At 42.3% G+C, this 21,893-nt stretch overlaps 1 protein-coding gene across 1 annotated transcript in view; it reads right to left on the bottom strand.

Annotated features, from left to right (window-relative positions):
• The window catches only part of lsamp (limbic system associated membrane protein), a 290,511-nt gene that overhangs the window by 82,094 nt on the left and 186,524 nt on the right, over window positions 1-21,893 (bottom strand). The window contains exon 3 of the mRNA XM_069676609.1: window positions 20,509-20,596. Within this exon, the coding sequence (XP_069532710.1) occupies window positions 20,509-20,596 (88 nt within the window). The remainder of the gene's footprint in view (window positions 1-20,508; window positions 20,597-21,893) is intronic.

Below are 21,893 nucleotides of genomic sequence, written 5' to 3' on the forward strand. Positions count from 1 at the left end.
ACCAGGCGCCTTTCATTGGTGGCAGGGTTGATGGTTGATGCGAGCTGCAACCAGGAGCCAGTGGAGGGATATGAACAGCGGAGTGACGTGTGCCGTTTTGGGCTGGTTGAAGACCAGTTGTACTGCTGCGTTCTGGATCATCTGCAGAGGATTGAACGTGCATGCAGGAAGGCCTGCCAGTAGGGAGTTGCAGTAGTCAGTGCGTGATATTACGAGAGCCTGTACCAGCAGGTGTGTTGCATGCTCTGACAATTTCATAATGAGTTTATGTTTGCAATTATAAGTTTTGAATACTCTTCAATACAGCATGATGGTCATTTTAAAAAAAAATAATGGTCCCATTTGTTGTTAAATTTAAAATAAAGCTTTTCCAAGATGTCGGATAGGACTATGGGAAAATGTGATGGATATTTTTTACTGTTCTCTGTTGCTGAACAGCTCGAATAATCAATCAATGATAGAAAACATAACCATAGATAAGGGGATTAATCATTAGTCGCATCCTTAAATTGAAGTATGAAAAACTGAGCAGCTTTGAACAACTAAAAAGACATTCAGGATTCAAATTAGCAGACGTATTGATTGGGGTAATCTCATGCAGAGTTTGCACAACTTTCAGAAAGTGTCACTGGCTCGGAAACATGGAAACGAGGAGCTGTCATTGTGCTAGCGTTGATTGGGTTCCAAATCTGTAGACACTCAACTGGCATGTTGGATCCTGCTGCGTGAAGAGCTGTTAACAGCTGGTAAAGTGCAGAGCACCTGACACACTCAGCGGGAGACCACCCCACAGTGCTCCACACACACACACACACACACACACATCCTAGGACTGGGCTCACAGGTGCTGCTGCTGATGCTGCTATGCCAGCTGGCAGGAGGGGTGTGTTCATGATTGTGCGCTCTGTGAGTGTCACTCTCGTTGGCTTTCAACTTCGTCTTTCATCATCTTCTTTTCTATTTCATGGAAACGTGCACACTTGGATGCAAACGCCCATTTTGTGCACATTTGTCACAACCTACTTCTCTACAGAATCTTTTTTTCTCCCTCCCATCATGCCTTGCATTTCTTCTTCTGTCTTTGTTTTCTGTCATTCCATCTCCTCCACTCTTGCCTCGTCACTGTCACTCTTCCTCTTCCTCACTCTTTCTATCCTCCGCTCCGTTGTTTCCGTGCTTTGCCTTGAGCTACAGTCTAATGAGCAAACGCCTGGTGCTGGGAAAGTGTTTTCTAGCTCTGAGGCGAGATAACAAGCCCATATGTTATTTACCACAGTGGCCGCTGCAGCAGCCCGACCAGTGCCAACTCTCAAAGACCCTCCCAGGGATAAATATTTCCCATCAAATTTGAAGCTGCGCCATCAAAGTGCCGGGAAGAGGAACATACTTCAACACGCTGCAACTGTAGCTGTGAGACGCCCATGCATTAGAGAGCAGTGTATTGTAATGAAGAGTCATAAATATTTTCCCTCCATAAGTGAGGAGCAATTTTTTTCTCATTAGCGGGATGTATTTTTAGTTTCTCCGAGGGCCTCGGAGTTTTGATTACGGCGCAAGTGTGCTTCTGAAAGAAAAACACATGAACCTGAGTGTGGAATAAGTTTGCAGTGAAGCAATGTTCTGATAAAAGTTTAAGTCACTTTATGAAAAGTAAAACTGGTCTGCTTTTCAATATAAATTACCACGAGAAGAGATCATTTCTGGCCAAGTTTCACATCAGTTCCACGCACAAAATTTGCAACTAAATATTTGAATTGCGTTCGATGACCAACCACCGATTGAGACAGCTGTCCATCTGTTTTCTGTCCCCATTTGTAAAGGGACTGCACATATACTGATCAGCCATACATCATGACCACTGACAGATTAAGTGAAAAACATTGATTATCTCGTAACACGGCACCTGTCAGTGGGTGGGGTATGTTAGGCAGCAAGTGAACATGCTGTGCTCGAAGTTGAAGTGTTGGCAGCAGGAAAAATGGGCAAGCATAAGCTGACTTTGACAAGGGCCAAATTGTGATGGCTAGACGACTGGGTCAGAGCATCTCCAAAGCAGCAGCTCTTGTGGGGTGTTCCCGGTCTGCAGTGGTCAGTACCTACCAAAAGTGGTCCAAGGATGGAAAACCTGTGAACCAGCGAAAGGCTCATGGATGCACGTTGTGAGCGAAGGCTGGCTCGTGTGGTCCCATCCAACAGAAGAGCTACTGTAGCTCAAACTGCTGAAAAGGTTAATGCTGATTCTGATAGAAAGGTGTCAGAACACACAGAGCATCACAGTCTGTTGCGTATGGGGCTGCGTAGCTGCAGACCGGTCAGGATGCCCATGTCCACTGCCGAAAGCGCCCACAATGGGCACATGGAGCATCAGAACTGGACCATGGAGCAATGGATTAAGGTGGCCTGGTCTGATGAATCACATTTTCTTCTACATCATGTGGAATGGCCGGGTGCAAGTGCGTTCCAATCGAGCATCTGTGGGATGTGCTGGGCAATCAAGTCCAATCCATGGAGGCCCCTTCCTCGCAACTTACAGGACTGCTGCTAACGTCTTGGTGTCAGATACCTCAGCACACCTTCAGAGGTCTGGTGGAGTCCATGCCTCAGCGGGTCAGGACTGTTTTGAAGGCAAAAGGAGGACCTACACAATATTAGGCAGGTGGTCATAATGTTATGGCTGATTGGTATATCTGGTATATGTCTTTCAAGGCATCAGGAGGAGCTGGGAATAGAACTGTCAACCTTCCAAATCGAGGGCAACCCACTCTACCTCTAAACCACAGCCCCGAGCCCAGCATTCTAAAAAGCAGGCCGCCATCACAAAGACATCCAACTAAGGCATATGCTCCATCACGAGAGGTGTTTAGCGCTCTCCTGCCACACAGAAGGTTTGGTATGTAAAGCACTGCATCAGCGCTGGCTACCATATGGTCCAACTAAATAACAGACCAGACATCTGGTGGGGCAGCGGGCACTGGGAGAAGAAGCAGCCAAGCACGCTCGCTATGAAACACTGAGGATGTGCATGAGTACGTATTCCACACAGAGCACATGACAGATGTCAGCCAATAAATCCTGACTCTCTTTGTAACAGACATAATTAATGGCTTTTAAATCCTCTCCTGCATATCTTTCATGGTTCAAACTGAATTTAACATCACTAGGAGTCTACAGCTTGGCTAGCTGCGAGGACATAATTTGAGGCTGAAATTGCCAAATTGCTCAAAGAGACAATGGCAAAAATTGCTGAGGTTTTCCAATTTACCAAGTTTTCCATCTTACTTTAGCGTGTTAGCATATTAAAATTAGCTAAATAGCTGCAAACAAAAAGTAAAGCTCAGGGCTGATAGGATTGTCATTTGTTTTTGTCAATGCATTCTCATGCCAAGTCATCAAATACCAAGGCTCACAACCCCTTGGCATCTCATTAAGGCAGGTATATTTTAGTTTAATTAGTGTCAAACCTTTTGTTTGGCTTGTTTTCGACACGGTCGGCCCTACACGGTGCGTGGTGCACAGTCTAAAGTGCATGGTGCTGAGTGATTTAGGCCGTGTCCAACCAGCTTATGCAAGTTAAGCGGCGCACAATCTGGGCACAAAGTAAGGCGCAAGGCACAAAGAGGTTGGCTTTGGAAGTCCAAATCAGAACCAATCAGAGTGTCAGCTCTCATTCCCTAAGAGCCAGGTGCACCTGTAGACAGGAGTGTTGCTATTTACACGACGGCTTTCAGCCTGTGTTCTTACATAAACCTCGGCTCAGGCCGGCATATTTAACTCCGTTCTTTCCACTGTTCCCCTGTACCTGCAGATCACTCTACAATATATGCCACCGAACAGATTTATGCTCAAACCACTGAAGCAATCCCACTGCCAAGCAGAAATGAAAATTAATAGAGACCTGTGCGCGTTTATGTACGAGGCACAGCAGCGTAACCTCATTAATTATTTAAATCTCCAAACACGCCGTCAGGATCAGACAGGATGTTATGTTTATTAAAGCTCTGTGTGCTGACCATCAAAGAAAGGTCGGCTGTAAATGTTTATTTACTGCTGGATCACACGGCTGTATTCTCCAGTGCGTGCGTAATGGACATTGATCAGTGTATTAATATCTGTGGGCACGATTGTCGGTGCCACAGGTATGTTGGAGTATAATAAATGTACCTCTTAGTTGCGTGTGTGTGAGTGTGTGTCTGTTTCTGCATGCATTAGAGAGAGCGCGCATCAGAATGAGCGCACATCAGAATCCTGTACTTTTTGGCCAATCCGCTGCCCCCTACTATCACCCTACTTGGACTTTCTCTGTCTTTCCTCTATGTCACTAAGAGCTGTTTCTATCCTCCGATATATCTTAAGTCCTGATGCATCTCATGCAGATGCTGAAGGGTGCCATGTGTAACACTTTTAACTTGGCATTGGCGCAACATGTAAGTGTGAGCAAATTATGAGCATTACACAAATCTTTGCGCAAAACTTCATGACAATCAATCCAATAGTTCTTGAGACATCTCACTCAAACCCGAAATATCAACTTCATGGTGAGGCAAGAGAAAATGTCAGAGGATGACAAGAGCTAGTAGGATTCATCCTGTCGGAAACATAAATGTCAAGGGACCCCGAGCATTATTTGTTAATGTCTTTCAGTTTGGACCAAAGTGGACTTACCGACTGACAGACCAATAGAAACATCACCGTCATCCATCAAGCTACGCATCTAGCGTGACTGAAAACACTGTCTACTTCCTGCTCCTGCTGTAACAGACTCTGTTCTTTGCTTTTCTGATTGCTGTCAAAAGGGAGGAAGTGGAGGAAAGGTTGGGGAGTAGTTTAAATCCGCATGGGTCGCAGCGGTGCTGAGCCATCAGGAAGCCTCTGAAAGCAGATATCTCAGCGTGCGTCTGAAGTGCAGGCTTGTGCCACTGACAAACACTGAGTGCACACAAAACACAACTGATTCCCCATCCCGCTGTTCTCTCCCCTTCACGGGCCTAAGTGGCTCTAATAGGTGGCAGTCATTACCTGACCACAGCAGTCACCTAATGGTCCTGTCAGTTAAAAATGAGCAATTTCCAGTAATGCTTAGCAAGTTCTGCTTAGTATTTTTGTCATGAGCCCTCCTACGTGTTTGCTTTTTGCTCTTACCCAGACCTTAGTGATAAAAGTGAGATCAAGGCCAAGCAGTGGGATTGACCTGAACATCAGTGGGGAAAGTTCACACACAAAAACGCACACTCAAACACAATGTACACACACAGCAGGTGACCCAGAGTGATGTAGGGCATGGACATTGAAGTAAAGGTGACAGCATTCTATTAAACCGCAGCGGGGTGAAGTGTTAAAATGCACACAGTGTGGCATAAAAGGTCACCACAAGCCCATATATTTAACTATACAGGACAATATGCCAGGTTTGACACACCGGACACACACTGACACAACCTCGGCACACACATCACCTCATATTTCCCCCTCAGAGAAAGCAGGTGAGGTCAGGTTTAACCTGTGCCACTTAATCTCACTTCCAGAGGCATTCACAAGCGCGAGGAGCACCATGCCAAAGGGCTGTCCATCTATCTGACAGGCCCGGGTCGCTCGGCGGACGGAAAAAGATGGAGGAAACGGATAGTGGCAGGTTTCGTGCAAGTAATGGGTACGAGTAAAGGGAGCGGGGGGCAATGGAGAAAGAAATAGTGGTCCCCTACATCAGAGACGGGGGAGATGCTGTCCAGAAGCGATGGCCACTGGCTCGCCTGGTTAGGCTGTGAAATATTGCCCCAGCAGCTCACCTGCAGCCCCTCGTGAATACCCCTGCTGTCAAGTGTGTCCATGGGATGGCCCCATTTAAATGCATGAGAGCACCTCTCACAGCAAGCATAAAGAAGATTAAAGGGAGACTGCATTTTTTGGGGGGGGGGGATGCAGTCTTAGCAACATAAGCTCAGCAGCCAAGGAAGAAAAAGGGAATGGTAAATTGTTGCTTTCATTAAAACTTCAAGGAGGCAGTTTCATTATGAAGGTTCAAAGGCAATGGGAAATGCGTGTGGCTGCTTCCTCCCAGTGTCTCTCTCTCGTCGGTCTGTCCTTTGCTTCATATGACTTGTTAGCTGCACAGTGTGAGAGGTGACTACGTGTGATCTTGTCCCTGGAGGGCTGACGTATATGGATATGTGTCTAGTCACTGGTCTGCTGTCATGCTCGCGGCAGGCTTAATGAGGCATGGCAGGGCTTACTGCAGGCCTTCATACAAGCCAGAGCTTCTGGCAGGGTTTACTTTTGGCTTTTCAAGGACTCTGATTGTGCACTTCAATTTCCTATTCACATCCTTATTGTCTGTTGGCTAAAAAATAAAGTATAAGTATATTAACTTCTTTAAAGCTACATGTATCAATATTTTAATAATAACAATAGATCTGATGACTATGTTTCATCCTCTGAGGAGAGATTTGGTTTCTTTCCCCTCTTCGGCCTACGTTTTGTTTCACTTTCACTGCTCCTATAGAGAAGTTATAGGCAACTTCAAGTCGACATTTCCGTCAAAACGCGATGAAAAACCTGCCTAGCACCACCAGAAGATGGAAAATGGTATATGGACTGCACAAGACTTGCACTGCGCCTTTAAAGTCTACTTGGGCGGCTGTGGCTCAGTGGTAGAGTCGGTCGTCTCTCAGTCGAAAGGTTGGGGATTTGATCCCTGACTGCTACAGTCACATGTCGAAGTGTCCTCAGGCAAGAACCCCTCCTATTGCTCCTATGAATGACCATAATTCCTGATGTGAGATTGGCACTTAGGCCCTTGCCAACAGTGTGTGAATGTGAGTGTGAAAAGGTGAATGTGACATGGCGTGTAAAAGCAGCTTTGAGTGGTCTCAAGACTAGAAAAGCGCAGTCCATTTATCATTTATTGACCATTCACTAGCTTTACACTACATATCAGCATTCACCCTTTCATACACGCATTCATACACTATTTTTGGCCACTAATCCGCTAATCTTCCTCACACATTCATAAATCACAGGCTATGCCTCTGGGAGCAATTTGGGATTCGGTATCTTGCCCAAGGATATTTTGGCCCCGTAGACTGGAGGAGCAAGAGACCGAAGTGCCACAGCTGATCAAGTTAGTGATAAGAGGGTGAACAAACATTCCTCTCAGGAACTTGTAGTGTCTTAAAAGCAGAGCTAAAGGAGAGTGAAAATTGGATTTGTTAAGTGGTCTGAAACATTGCCCCAAATAAGTTCTAATACTGTCGATGTCTGTTGGATGTGTAAGTAAAACTTTTCAATGCATAGCAACACATTTGTTTCACTTATTATTCTGAGCTTGGACCGGGGTCTATCTTGACAGACTTTTTATACTTAATCCTACCAACTGGGGTATCTGTAGTCTCATATCTCCTAGGTGATATGTTCTATCCTTCCAATTTCTTTTCTGACTTTGTAAATCAATTTGCTCCCGACTTCAAATCCCTATTTTCCGTTTCAGCGTTAGTTAGAGCTTTTTAAAAATACAAATTGAGTGCCTGAGGGACCCCAGTGTAAAGTACCCAATGCTGCCGATTCAGTTTTAGTAGGTGGAACTAGTTTCTGTGTTTGCCAGGGGACTTAATTTGAAGTTTCACACACTATCAGGAGGGGTAAGGGCACTGTTTCACTGTCTAATTGTGTAACTGCATTGAAGGTGGCACAAAGATATGTGTCTGTATTACAAACTTGGACATTAGACAGGAACTAAATTGTGCTCAAGGCTTCAAGTGTCATGCTCCATGTGCTATTTGGCAGAATGAAAACCCTTGACGAGCAATAGCGTTGCCTTCAATGAGGAGCTTCTAAAGGCAGCTGGATGGAGCGCGGCAAGGAAGAAATATTGTCAGTGCGTCTTTTTTCCTTATTTGATGAGTGGAAACACATTGATCTTTTTGAACATTATTTTATCACACAGGTTGGTAAGGCTCATCTTGTAAAAAAGAGAGTAGTCTGAATTCCATGGCTGGCAGCAATACAAGAAAAAATGGCTATGTGAGCTGCAGCAGCAGATCCAGACAGACTGCTGATTACTAGATTTATTGATTGCCATACTTACTCCCACCACATTTCTTTCAATTCATCTGCCGTTCCCTCTCTCTCTATCACCATCATGTCAATTTCCGCCAATGCCTAGTGTGAGACGAAGTAACAAAACACCCGAGCAACAGCGCAGATAAGGGGAGGTCAAAGATGCAGGAAGTGCGATTGGTGTCGTCGAGATGGGAGGAGGCGGAGAGGAGTGGGTAGTAGATAGTGGATGGCTTCACAGACACCACTGAAATGTTCTGATTGTCCCATGATAATAGTTAAAAGGTCAGTCCTCCTCCTTGCCTGGACTGTAGAGTAGAAGGTATACACACACATGCGTGCGCACACACACTCCATCCCCCTGCTGCTACGGTGCTCTTTAGAGTGACATGACTGCCTTTGGAGAGCTCTGCGGATAAGCGTCTTAAATACCACAGCATTGTGATACAAGGATGGAAGGCAAAAATATGGATAAGTTTGGTAGAGAAGGGATTTTATGTTTCTTATCTTTTAGTCCGAAACTCAGAGCGCTAACGGTTGTTTCCTGCAGCTGAGGTAGAGTCAATAATAAGGTTAGGGCTCAAACTGTTCAAAACAATCACATCGCAGTTGCCAGATACAAAATAAAGGTTGATACAAGCTACAAGCCGGAGGGGAATGTGGTTAGAATTGGAAAAAAAATATGAGGTCTTTCTTCACAGCAAGATTAAATAGAACTATAACACAGCACCAGACTGTAACTGTATTTGTCTGGTTTTGTGCCGGAGCCAAAACGGCACACACACATCCTTTTGCAATAATCCTGTCAATTCTCCACTATAAAAAGCGTCTGCAAGACTTTAACACGTGTCGCTTCTCGTCGGACGCAACATATTGAAAAAAGAGTCACAGAGACCAGAGAACAGCTGCTTATGGGACTTTAGCCTTTCTGCTACTTTATAGTCCCTCTGTTTCTGTGACATTTATGAACGGATGATGCCATCTGTCTGGGAGGGGGAAGCTGCTCACAAGGAAGGTATGGGTGATAACTTGTAGATTTAAGAGCTAATCCAGATTGCCCAGCCAGACTGGCTCTGGTCATAAACCCAACAGGAATAAGACTTATGATGTATTGAAAAAATAATCAAGAATATATAATCCAGTGAGTGTGACTTGTTTTTTTTGTGCTGCTGTCTGGTAACATTGAGATAAGTGGCAGGGCTTGACAATAACTCATTTTGGTCTGATGATTTTACAAAAAGTTACAAGCCGCTTAGTATTTTCACTTCCTTCAATTTTGTTTTTGAGAAGTTACATTTAGTCGTAGGCTGCATGGTGGTGCAGTGGTTAGCTAGAGGAGGTGCCTGGTTCGAATCCCGGTTGGGACGTGAGGTCCCCATGCATGCTTGGGTTCCCTCCCGGTACTCCAGCTTCCTCCCACAGTCCAAAGACATGCTCGTTAGGTTCATCGGTGACTCTAAAATCGCCAGTAGGTTTGAATGCGGGCGTTAAAGGTTGTCTGTCTCAGCCCTGTGATTGACTGGTGATCAGTCTTGGGTGTACCCCACCTCTCACTTAATGACAGCCAGTAGGCTTCAGCCCCCCTGCGATCCTGGACAGGATAAGTGGTATACGTAGATAATGGACGGATGGACATTTTATTTCATTACTAGTACCAACCCCTTTAAAGCATGAACAACAAAATCAGGTATAACTGATAAAACTATAACCGTCAGATATTCAGCTCTGATATGGATGAGGGTAAATCTCTTTTCGGATGATGTAACTGATAACCCAGCTAGCAGGGAAAGTTCCCACATTGTCTAACATTACCTACAAGTTGTAATTACGTTTGAAAGAAAACATTTTAATCTAATAGCCAAAGAACGTTTTAAGGATGTTTATCATTTCAAATAAATTGTAACATTAAAACTTAAACTAAGACAAAACATTTTGACGGCAATGTTCTGAAGATATTTTCAGGATGTTATTGAGGCCTGGGATGTCAGAACGCCTTTTATAAAACATTTGCTCAATGTTACATAAAAACAAAGGTGCTTTCAGGATGTTTGTACGGCCTGAACGATCAGAACATGATTAATTAAACCCTCCTGAAATGTAATCTGAACATTCTCACTGCAGCTTTCTGAAAATGTTTTCAGAGAACGTTCTCCTACTATTAAAAACATTGCACGTAACATTCTCAGAACGTTCTTAGAACGAAACATTTCTAGCTGGGAAGGCAAATGATATAGAAAAAATGTAGAAAAAACATTTTCATCCCGTAGTAGCTTATTTGTTCTATTAACTCTTCCTCTCACAGTTAATGCACTCATACTGGCACATAGTCAATAGGAAAATTACTAACACAAATAAATAACAAATGTTTTAGTGATGCATTGTAACAATCTGACCTTTAAGTCCTGAAGAACTGCAGGTTGGGCTTGTTTATGCAGGGCAGGCACAACAGACCAGTGGAAAAGTATCAGATCAGGAGCCGTATTTGTCAACAGAGCTGTCAATCATGGTGTTAGACCCCCTTTTTACAGCATCAAATAACTCATTAAAACTAAACTTGTCAGAAAAAATAACTTGGACATAAATCAGCATGATTGTTTTTTTTATTTTTTTATTTTATAATTGGTCACATCCAATCTGTTGACATGGAGGAGGCGAGCTTTATGACCTATGCTGCAGCCAGTCAGCAGGGGGCGTTCAAGATGTTTTGGCTTCACTTTTCGGGAGTCGTCTATCTTTTTATACAGTCTATGACCAGGAACCAAGCCACATATGCTTAATCCTATGCTTTCTATGACTGAAATATGGTCAAATATATGCAGTAATTAACATTCTTAAGCATTAAATTACTTCTTTGGCACGGGTTGAATTTGCTCTGATAAGCTGCCTAAACGCAGTACATATAATTATATAGATTATATACCAAAGTGGCATGTAAGAGTGACTGTTTTACACGCCACTGCCAATTTCTGCCCACATTTGGAGGCTGGGCAGTACCTAATGTCAGCCCTGAGTATATTATATCAAGCAGGCTACTTAAACCATTTTCTAAAGGTTATGCGGGCTACACTTAAACTGTAAAGGGAAGGACTCAGATCAGTGCTGATGTGAATCTGCTAAAGAAGCACTGTCATCCCTGGAGCAAAAAGAAAGAGGAGAAAAATAAAAGATGCTAAGAAAGACACAGGAAGAACAAACGATCAATATGTATGGACATATATGGACACCCCTCAGTTCCTTGTACAACCACTGGCTTGTCGATCGCATGTCAAAATCCATCCATGTGTTATGGCTGCTTCAGGATGGCATGCACGATTCAACAGAATGACTTTCGATTGACTCACGTCTGCTGATTAGGCCGGTTATTTGACACCCCGCGCGCTGAAAGCTGAATCATTCTCTGGCTGTGTTTCTAACTAGTGAAACAGTTGCATGAAATGAACACTGACTGTTGGATACTCGAGTGGAAGTCACAGTTCAACAAGCTGTAATATTTCAGATTGGGGTCAGCGTTCTGCAGGGAAATGGTTGGTTACAGCGAGGGCTAAATGAACTTAACAGCTCCACTCCTGTGGGATGAGCATTATAAGAGGACCTCGTGAGGTGAATGAATCACTCAGAGGCCTCTGCGTTTGTTTAAAACACATTTGCATAGCATGTTGAGAATTGCTGAATTGGCTTAAACGCCGCTGCTGTGGCAATGCTTGTCTGTGTGAACGTGATTGGGTGGCAGAGTTGGGCTATATTTGGACTTATGTGTGCAATTTTATGTAAATGCAGCTATAGCAATCACAACAAATATCATAGTGCACTTCCTCATTACAAGGACCCCCACCTCATTTGCCTAAAATGATGTAGTAGTGAGATTTAAACATGCAGCTCTGTGAGGCTGTACTTAGACACAGCGTTGCTTCAAGCTAAATACTAACATATGCATGCTATCATGCTCACAGTTAAGCAGGTATAATGCTAATCATGTTCTACATCTAATTTTAGAGAATAAGCATGCTAACATATGCTAATAGAGATTAAACACAAAGTGCAGCCGTGGTTGATGGGGATGCCCTAGTTTTTGCAGATATTTGGCCATAAACCAAAGCCTAGTGGAAAATGTAACATTAATTTCTGAGACTATACACTCCAAGGTCAATCCTATTGTAATGCAACAGGAAAAGAGCCACTTTATTTATTTCAAGTTTAGATGTTCACAGGTCAAAATTCAGAGGTCAAAATTTGGTCATAGAGATTTTAGCTAATAAAATGTCGGGAGATCAGTCATTGAAATTCTTCCATTGTCATCTGTCAGTCATTGAAATTCATCCTCTGGCATGAATGTTTGTCCATACAAAACATTTTCCACTCTGGCCCGAAGTGGTGGACAGAGACTATCTGACCGACTGAACGGCCAGCCAACAACCAGAGAGTGACATTTCTGTCAATGTAGGATTTGATATATTTTATATTAAGTAAACGGCACAAAGACACAATACGATTATGTTTTCACATCTAAAAGGTCTTATCTGATTGCTGGAACATTTTCCCAGTACATGGTCATTCTTACTTACACAATAGTTTCCCATCAGCACAATAATCCTTTCACATGTCCATTATAAATTAATATGTGCTGTTCTATTATACCCCTTTCCCACCGAAATAAGCACATTTGACGTATGTTTTTCAGAGGAAGACTCGCTTTTATGTGTCAATTGTCTCTTCTCCCATTGCCAGTGAAGTATACTCCTGTCGGTCTCTTTTCTGCTGCGTCACCGCCTGACATGAAAACACGCCCGAAACAGGGTTAGTAAACAGTGACGATGTTTCGGTGGTTAGGTCTTTATTGTTTCTATTACTCATTCACTCTGTTTGTCAAACTTGGCGCCGACAAAAACGATGTTCGAGCGCTGCTCGGACGTAGACAGGCGGCATTGGTAGCTGAGTCGCAGAAGTAACCGACGGAGCATAGCATCCCTCTTGACAAGGGTTTTGGGTTTCCATCATTGCTAAGGCAATAATTATCCGGGTCTACTGCAGAGTCATTTGACCCGAGTCTGAAGGCCGATTGTAACCTTTCCCCTTAAGCAAAAAAAGCCGGGTTTCAGTGGTTTTTTTAACCAGTGGGAAAGCAGCTTTACTCTTCTATAGTGTGTTGCTGCTCGCCACTATGTCAATCCTTTCTTGGCCGAGCTATCAAATATTGTTTCACTGCCTCTTGTTAATTAATCTTGTCTTAATGATGTTAGTTATTTACACTTATTGTATATATTTTTATTTAACACTGTTTTTTTTACATTTTTATGTTCATTGTTTTGCATCAAAACAGCTAGACAAATTCTATATGTAAACCTACTTGGCAGTACACCTGATTCTGATTAATAGTGTAGGCTATACACCGCAACACTGAGCAATAACTAGGCCATTCATGTAAGTTAGGAATTTGTTCCTAAAGAGACTGGCCTGATGAGAGTAGTGTTTAAAAATCACCCAGAAAATATTCTCTCTGATTAACGCAGATCACTGGATGTCCCGAAGTGACATTTTGTCCTTCGCAAATGAACCCAAGACTGCTTCAGCGAATGCACAGGAGTTATAAAGGAATAAACCATCAATTCACTTTGATATGTCACATATTTTCCTTTCATATTTGGATAAATGTACTCCTGTCATCCGTCCCCAAGGAGTGGAACAGTATCATTAATGACAGGCAGGCTCTTTAAATGGTTTTAACAGTGAGTACAACAGAATAAAAGCTCAGGCTGTTCCCCCCCAGTGGGATTGCTGTCAGACACCGCCGTCTACAGAACATACTTCTACTAAGCTTGATCAAATGCTGGAATTTATATTTGAACTTTCTGCAAACCCCAGAAATCCAATCAATGCAGCTCAGTTGAATTTAAACGTAGTGATATTTGGTTCAAAGTGTGTAAAGAGTATATTATTATATAATACTTCTGCAGAGTCGTACAGTTAAATTTCACTGATTAAAAGAAAAAAGTTTGCAAAAGTATTACATTTTTCAGACTTTCAACTATTAAGCATAAAGAACAGTAAAAGAGGCCACTGTTGCAGAAATAGATGTATTTGAGTATGCTAACGTGCACACACTCATTTACACACACAAAAATCTGTTAAACAGCCAAAAAAAAAACTCCAAGTCAAACCTTAAAATCATCACAGCGCTGGTCTAGCCTCACATATCGGCTAAACTTCTATGTCTATCCATCCATCCATTATCAGGGTTCCCACTCTTTTTTAGACATTATTTTCCAGGACATTTTCCTGGAGAGTTTTTTGACGATACAGGACAGCACTTCTCACAAACGGTCATATAATTTAGGCGCTTCATAGAGTGGCCTATGTCGCGGCATGCCATCGGCCACTTTTCAATCTCTGCGCTGCTGCTCACAGGGTCAAAACTCAAACTCAGAAACGCTATGGGTTTATACAGCCACCACTAGGAGGAGACATTGCACGCCAGGAGAGGGCACACCCTTCATACCGCACAGCTTATCCTGCCAACAGTCAAGTTTCAAACAAAAATACGCAGCTACGTTTATCCCAGGTGTTTCCATGACTGGAAAACCAGTCTCTAAATTTCCAGGTTTTACAGGGCGTGTGGGAACCCTGATTATCTATACCGCTTATCCTGTTCAGGGTCACACGGTCATTGGGCGAGAGGCGGGTTACACCCTGGACAGGTCGCCAGTCAATCACAGGGAACTTCTATGTCTAAGTTTCGTATAATGGAGTAGGATTTGGGGTTAAAAGCCTGCCATTATATCAGGATTCTTGTCAGTGACCCCGCTGGTCGGTCCCGCTCGCCTTAGTCCTGCGTGGTCGCCACTTTTTCTTCCGCCGCAAATTTACTTTGTCTGATCATTTGTTTTCCAATTACGTCCCTGTCCCTGCTAGCAGAAAATTGTCAGCTTTGGTTATATGAACCCGCTCTTGGGTCTGTAACCAGGGGCGATGTTTGATGTTCGGAACATTTTCATACCCATTAAAAGATGAAGGCAGGGTGAATTATTATCCCCCAGAGTTGATTGGGTTTTTCAGGGGGTTGGTTTAGGTTTTTGCCTGTGTTGGTATAGTGGAGCCACACACAAAGACACATTCTTATCTCCCCTTAGTGAAAGACTTAAGCCTACATACACAGTAGAGAAAAGATTAAATAAAACTGGAATGGTGGAGTGTTTGAAGCAGACTTTTACTTATGTAACTCCTATTTAATCAGATCTCCACACTCAATACTTTCCTCACATCTGTGTTCAATATTTAACCATGATTTTAAAAGTAAATATAAACTTCACAGTATTTGCTCACAGGAACGCATTTGCGGTAATTGCCAGAAACCTACGCCTTCAGCGCTGCACTGCAATTTAGATGAAAGATGCTTGAACTGAACCTCTAGGAGAAGATTACGCCCACATAGAGAGGGGGAACTACAACGGATGAGGATGACAATGGCAGCGGAATTGAATGGGACTTTGAGAGGCTGAGCAGAGGACGAAATAGCAAGGCACGAAAAGCAACAGAATCAATGTTTGGCTATAACTGTCGCATTAGCCGTGACGAAGGAGGCCGCAGACGGAAACTCTGGAAGTAGACGCAGGACATTCAGACGATCAAATGCTGAATAATCGGACACAATGGATTCTGGGAAGGAGAGGCTACGCCGCCGTGGATCCAAGAAGAGGAGCATCAATTCACGTACTGACCTTTAAAAATGCTATTAATGGATGATATCTGCAGTTCATAGCTGGATGAGGAAGTTCTTTAGTCGGCTATTGTGTGTGGGGAAATTACATTGCGGTGCTTTTTCCTCCGCTGACAGCTTGTAGTATTAATCTGGGGTCAGGTTTTACATCAGACGGTAAGTAAGTTTAAAATGGAAAGGGCAGAGTAAACAAAAACAAACTGTTATTGATGAAACAATCTGTTATGGTGAAATATATTGAGCTATACTGTACATATAAAGCACTACATATCACGCTTCATGCTTTGATTTAATGTACAAACGACAGCTGCAGTGTTCACAGCTGAAAGGAAAGCATTCAAACACAAACAGCGGCGCACATGTTCAAACAAACAAACTATAGGAGATCCCACTTTTAAGCACCCTGATATTGCATTCGTGTCAGTCAGGCGGCTGATTCCTGACAGGTTAAAGACACATTCTGTCAAGTGGCTGCGCCTTTGCATGGAAAACAAGACTACAGAGACTCTGCGATGGCATTTTGATGGATAATGAACTCCTATTTTTTGGCCTTGATGCTCAGCTCCAAATCTTTTATGGCTTTTATTCTTTCATGATCCCGAGAGGTTACAAGCAATTCAGAAACATTTCAAAGGTTGTAAGAAGCACTAAAAGAACCTATTCTATAATAAATGAGTAAATAAATAAAAAAGTTTGGCACTGCTGTAAAATGGAGAAGTGAGAAGATAAGATTCTCGGTATAAATGAGGTCGCTTTTACCTTTCATTTGACAGCATGGAGAGGAGATTAGGGACCATACAACGGAGGTCAGGAAGTTAAGGTAATATACAGTATGCTATATTCTCATAGGCTCCAGTGCAGTCATAAAAATGTAGCTTAACCCAGGAAAATGGTTAGCTTAGCTTAGCAAAAAGATTGTAAACAGGAAAACACAGATAGCCTGTGCAGCTCAAATATCACACGTGCACACATGAAAGATGTAACATGCTAACACACTGAAAACCGAGAGTAAAGGCCCCTAGTCGAGGATTTTTCTGCGCTTATCTCAGCTACCCAGCTGCTGACTCCATATACATATCTGCCTGACAAGTGTGAGAGTGGAAGTGGTGTTTGCATCTAATTCTCTGAAAATGCAGAATTTTGTAGCACCCACCACCAGACTGGTGTGCTTCCCTTTCGCGGTTTTGCTCCTTCAGCCTGTGCTTTACTTCTAAAGTGACAGCTTATTCTCTTGATGTGGATGTCAATTTGAATTATTACAACAACATTTAACATTACAGATTCAAGATAAAAACTGAAATAAAAAATTTGATTGACCTTGAAAAATCTTAGAATTGATATGTTTATGTCTATTATATTGTCTTTTATTTATTTATTTCTATTTCTATATTATTGCTTGAATGACTTCTTATTTCTTTTATTGCTCGTTATTGCTTTTACCATTTTTATTCTGATGCCACTCTGCTTCGTTTTTCCATCCTGGTTTAGTTTCATATTGACTCTACAGCTGTGACAAGACCTGCAGATTTTCAAATGACTTCTACCTGACTGTTGACAAATTCTCAAACTGACCGTCATAACGTTATAATGGAAAACATGAACAACTAAATAGTGCTAAAATATATCATGCAACAGTTTGTTCCGACCAAGTAATCTGATTGGACAAGAGGCATTCCATCACTGGAACTTTTCACTCTGTGTATCACTCCGCCAGAGCACGGTGTTCTGAATACTGTTAATTAACATTAAAGCAGGCCGTGTATGTCTACATTGATCAAGCTGGTACCTCTGAATCACACAGCAGACTCTTATTTCACTGGTTGATGATAAATGAAAACATACAGATAATGTACATGATAAAAACAGCTGATCTGTGGTAACCTGAAGACACAGACAGCAGGAGAATATCTAGGTTGCTTAGCAACAAAAGTCCAGTTTCAGTTAAGTTGTGGAACTAGCTCAGTTGGTGGAACAAAAATAATCTGTTGTTGATTGTTACTGTTTATTGTACTACTATTTGCCGCTTGCATAACTGTTGTATAAAAGCAATATCACACTCGAGGTTGTGATGTTATACTAAATATCATCACGGCTGTGATTATCTGCGGCACTCGGTCTGCGGCCTACGACCGAATCACAGCTGTGACAATATTCAGTACGACATCATAACCTCAAGTGTGATAATGCTTTGACAAATTGACATTTAGATTATGTGACTAACTCATGTCCAACAGCAAAAATATACTCAGATGGGGGTCTGTACTCTGATATCAGTGTAGTATCCTGCATCAAAAGATGCCCAGCCCAAATGAGCTTACAGGGCAGTAAGTTTCCATGTACATACATGAGGTGCAATTCACTTTAAATAAACTGCTGAAGCTGGGGTAAGAGCATTCAACCCACATTAATAACAGACACGGGTCACTTCATTCTTCATAGCCCCATGGGGAAAATGTGACCAAGCGCTCAGCACATGAGACTTGTTTCAAAGGAAACCTGTTAGCTTGCTAACAGTTAGCGCTGAGACGCCTCGGTCACAGAGCTCGCCAACACGTCCTGCAAAGCCGCGTCATCCGGCTCAAATAACGTATTTTAGAAGTCCCATACCTTTATATTGCTGTGTCGGCCATGTTGTTTGGGTTCTCACTGGTTGCCTACTGTTTCCTGAAACCCTAGCTAATCAGCAGTATGCTTCAATTTCAGCAGGTTTATTCTGAAAATATGCCTTTATTTTTTCGTGCACAAACTTATTTACAACTAATTTTAAGAAAAAACACGAATAACTTGTAGATAATTGACGATGATGCTCTGAAACAGCATCACCTCAGTTGGCAAGTGTTTTCAATGAGTCCTCTTTTGATGAATTCAAAAGTTTATTACTCTGCATCTTGATATTGAATGGATAAATAATTGCATTACCTTCATGTTGTCCTCATAGTTACAGTCAAACACATGGTGATAACATAAGTACTAAATACTTCTTTAATAATAATAAGTCGTCTGGGATGACTGAGCAGATTTCACATCACAGGCTTTCACTTCAGTTTAGGCTGAAAGTGATCATGACAGTTCCTATGTTTTAACTTTTTCCTCAGCCCTCTCGGCTACACAAATTAATGATGTCATTGCATTTCATTTCTTCTTCATCTCAGCAGCTTCAACCTCAAAACCCAAAAGATAACTTTTGAAAGACAATTTTAATAGAAAATAAAAACCTTTGCAAAAATTTCTAGCCTGAAAGCTTTGGATCAAATCCTGCAGCACCTTTTTCTCTCTCGCTCTGTTCATGATTATCTTTTGCTCTCAACTTTCCTGCTGTCTCCATTCAGGAGAAATAACCTCCTCTCCTTTGAAATGGAAAACTACTGCTGAAGGCTTTTCAAGTGCACTTATGATTCATTTGAACCCCAACAAGAAACTCTGTTGCTGTAGGCGGGCGTTTGGAACATATACTGTATTTTATCCTGACAATACATATTCATACATTTTCCTTGCAGATACCTCAGAGGGACATATTTCAGCTTTAAATAATAGGCCAGTGGTGACACTGATGTCTGCTGCTTGTGTGGTGGAAGACAGTGAAATATAATCATGTGTGAACATGTGTACATATAAACCGATCAGTCATAATATTATGGTGAAGTGAATAACATTGATTATCTAGTTACAACGGCACCTGTCAGTGGGCGGGATATGTTAGGCAGCAGGTGAATATTTTATCCTCGAAGATGTGTTGGAAGCGGGGAAATTGGCAAGCACAAGGACTTAAGCGACTTTGACAAGGGCTAAATTGTGATGGCTAGACGACTGGGTCAGAGCATCTCCAAAACTGCAGCTCTTGTGAGGTGTTCCTGGTCTGCAGCGGTCAGGACCTACCAAAAGTGGTCCAAGGATGGAAAACCGGCAACAGGATCATGGGCAGCCAAGGCTCATTGATGCGCATGGTAAGCAAAGGCTGGTCCGATCCAGCAGAAGAGCTGAAGCCCAAACTGGTGAAAAAAGTGAATGCTGGATCTGATAGAAAGGTGTCAGAACACACTGCCTTACTGCGTAGCCGCAGACAGGTCAGGGTGCCCATGTTGTCCCCTGTCCAAAGCCGAAAGCCCCTACAATGGGCCTGTGAGCATCAGAACTGGACCATGGAGCAATGGAAGAAGGTGGCCTGGTCTGATGAATCACGTTTTCTATTACATCATGTGGATGGCTGGGTGCATGTGAGGCGCTTACCTGGGGAAGACATGGCACCACAGGATGCATTATGGGAAGAAGGCAAGCCGGCGGAGGCAGTGTGATGATTTGGACAAGTACACCCCTTCATGGAAACAGTATTCCCTAATGGCAGCGGCCTCATTCAGCAGGATAATGCCGCACTGCAGAAGTGGTTCAGGAATGGTTTGAGGAACACGACGAGTTCAAGGTGTTGACTTGGCCTCCAAATTCCCCAGATCTCAATCGAGCATCTGTGGGATGTGCTGGACAAATGGGTCCGATCTATAGAGGCTCCACCTCGCAACTTACTTAAAGGATCTGCTGCTAAAGTCTTGGTGCCAGATACCTCAGCACACCTTCAGAGGTCTAGTGGAGTCCATGCCTCGATGAGTCAGAGGCTGTTTTGGGGGCAAAAGGGGGACCTACACAATTTTAGGCAGGTTGTCATAATGTTGTGGCTGATCGGTATAAGCTGGCATGGGTATGTATTGCGTTATATTTGTACCTTTGCTCCTGGTGTTTAAATGCTTGCTGCTTACCTTGTACAATGAGGTAGACCTGCGAGGTCTTGGGCTGCTGCTTCGTCTGTATGGAGCAGGTGTACGATCCCTCATCATACACATCCACCTGCACATAATAACATAGGACATTATCATATATACTGCTTTATTATTTTGATTTCAGTTATTAATAGTCTTCTAGAAATCCCCCACAAAAAAAAAAAAAACATTGTGATTGTATAAACCATATAAACACATACTTGAATTTAAATGAATCCACTGATCTTTTCTAATTAAGTTAACAAAGAACACATTCGTTTTGTCAACTCTGCTTAAAATATCTAGTTATTAATTCTCATTCCACTTCAGAACACCAGAAACATGAGTTCTTCTGACTTGAAGTCTTTAAAGTGGAATTGATGAGTTTAATTGATGTACTGTTGAAAGTTCACTCAGCTCATTAAATTTAGTTTCTGAAGAAACATGATCGGCATACTAATAGACCTCCCAGCATGCATTGTTTCAGACTAAGACACTTTTATTTCCTGTGATCAAATTAGCAGGTCTCCAGTTACATAAACTCTATTTCACACCCATGTATGTGCACATCTGTGAAAGCACAACACAACCTGTCAACAAAGAAACATGAAGCTTTGCTTTAAATTAAACTGGATGTCAGATGGAAACGTTTATATAATAAGCATAAATGCAGAAATATGGTATATGTAAATAAACTTTATCATTACTGCTTATAAATTCATGCATGCAGTCACTGTGAATTAAAGATCCCTAACTGATGAACTAATCACATGTAGACTCACATTTCTATACAAGTAATTGTGTCCAAAAGTCCATTCTAACAAAAATCAAACCTGCAAATACAACACCAATACTAACAAAAACATTCAGCTGTGTTTATGTCTTAATGAATTTCTGGGCCTGAGACTTCATGTAGAAAATACCTATATTTTTACATGTTGGGCAAGTTGCCGAATGTTCAGTGGTATACAGTATTTTCTTTGCCATACAATATGTGCTTGTAGCAGCTAAGCATGGTTCAAATTTGTGTGGTTATGTTAATATAAGGCAAACATTGTTGTCCTTGTTAAAGCTCCTGTGAGGAGTTTTTCACTGGTTATCAAACAGACTGAAATTAATTCTGATTCCTCTATATGAGCTACAAAAGCAAACCAGACCATCAGCGACAACATTGATTATTTCTATATAGTTTTTTTTAATGCCTGAAACTGCTGGCGGGGGGTAGGTGTCAGACGAAGCAATTAACTGCACGCTATCTTTGTTTATATTTTACACATTTTAAGTGAGTGATGCATATGACCACCACTTAAAAACCACCACTTAAGCATGTAAAGAGATAAGAGGTACGGCTTGTCCACAGGGGGCGCCAAAATCAACACAAACCA

Source organism: Semicossyphus pulcher, unplaced genomic scaffold (genome assembly GCF_022749685.1).
Source record: "Semicossyphus pulcher isolate SPU_LCO1_2020_fin unplaced genomic scaffold, fSemPul1.0.p SCAF_26, whole genome shotgun sequence".
Classification (NCBI taxonomy): Eukaryota; Metazoa; Chordata; class Actinopteri; order Labriformes; family Labridae; genus Semicossyphus; species Semicossyphus pulcher.